The sequence below is a fragment of the Gracilinanus agilis genome, unplaced genomic scaffold (assembly GCF_016433145.1).
Source record: "Gracilinanus agilis isolate LMUSP501 unplaced genomic scaffold, AgileGrace unplaced_scaffold30346, whole genome shotgun sequence".
NCBI lineage: Eukaryota > Metazoa > Chordata > Mammalia > Didelphimorphia > Didelphidae > Gracilinanus > Gracilinanus agilis.
The window spans coordinates 1-1,036 of NW_025362853.1; the positions used below are offsets into that span (position 1 = coordinate 1).

At 68.8% G+C, this 1,036-nt stretch overlaps 1 protein-coding gene across 1 annotated transcript; it reads right to left on the bottom strand.

Moving 5' to 3' along the window:
* Positions 1 to 4: 4 nt before the first annotated feature.
* LOC123254704 (CD151 antigen) lies at positions 5 to 1,016 on the bottom strand. Its single transcript, XM_044683663.1, has 3 exons — positions 452 to 1,016; positions 171 to 362; positions 5 to 85 (listed from the first exon to the last, which is right to left on the bottom strand). The coding sequence occupies exons 1-3, from the start codon at positions 533 to 535 to the stop codon at positions 5 to 7; spliced, it is 357 nt and encodes a 118-aa protein (XP_044539598.1). The 5' UTR covers positions 536 to 1,016.
* Between the last annotated feature and the right edge of the window lie 20 nt (positions 1,017 to 1,036).

Consider the following 1,036-nt stretch of genomic DNA (forward strand, 5'->3'; position numbering starts at 1 on the left):
CCCCTCACACCTGCTGGTAGTAGATGTAGGCCAGGATGCCGGCGACCACCTCCAGCACGAAGATGACGAAGAGCAGGATGAAGTACTGAGGAGGGAGACGGGGGCTGAGCTGAGGGGGGACCCCAAGCCAGGCGCCGCCCCCCCCAGCAGAGCCGTGTGGGGGCCCTCACCAGGCGCAGCAGGTTCCTCCTCTCCTTGAAGGTGGCGCAGCAGCCCAGGACGCCCGTCACCATGACCACGGCGCCGGCCACCACCAGGATGTAGGCCGTGGCCAGGTACGTGTTGGACGCCAGCAGGCTGATGTAGTCGCTCTTGAGGGCCAGCGTCCAGATGCCCACCGCCATGACGGACAGGCCGGCCAGCTGCGGGCGAGGCAGGGCTCAGGCAGGGCTGGGGGCAGGGAAAGGCGCCCCCCTCTGCCCGCCCCCTCTGCCCGCCCCGCCCCCCTCACCCAGAAGCAGCAGTTGAAGGTGAAGAGCAGGTACTTGAGGCAGATGGTGCCGCACGTCTCCTTCTTCTCGTTATACTCGCCCATCCTGAGGCCGGGCACGGGAGCGGGCACGGGCGAAGGGCAGACCTGAGGGGGCGGGCAGGGCACGTCAGGGAGGCGGGCACCGCCTGGACGGCTGGGCGATGGCCAGTTTCAGGCCGGAATGCCAAGGCCAGAAGAGGAAGCCTGAGGGTGGGACCGGCATTCCCAGCCCAGCCAGAGGGAGTGAACCAAGCGGGGCAGGAATGGACTCGTCCTGGGGGAGGGGAGGGGAGGGGGCACCCGGGGAGAGGAGAGGAGAGAGACAGGAAGGGCTTCCCGGCCAAGCCATCGTGAGTCACAACCTCTTCCTGGCGGAACTCGAACCCAGATCTTCCTGGCTCTACCACGGGGAGCCACAGAAGCTCCTCAGGCTGAGGGCAGGGCAGGGTCCCCGCCCCCAGGCAGCGGGTATCCCGGCACGCCCCAGGGGCTCGCTCAGGGTTGGCTGACTGGCTGCCTCAGTTTCCCCGCCGTGGCAGCAGGGCGGGAGGGGGGGAGGGGGGA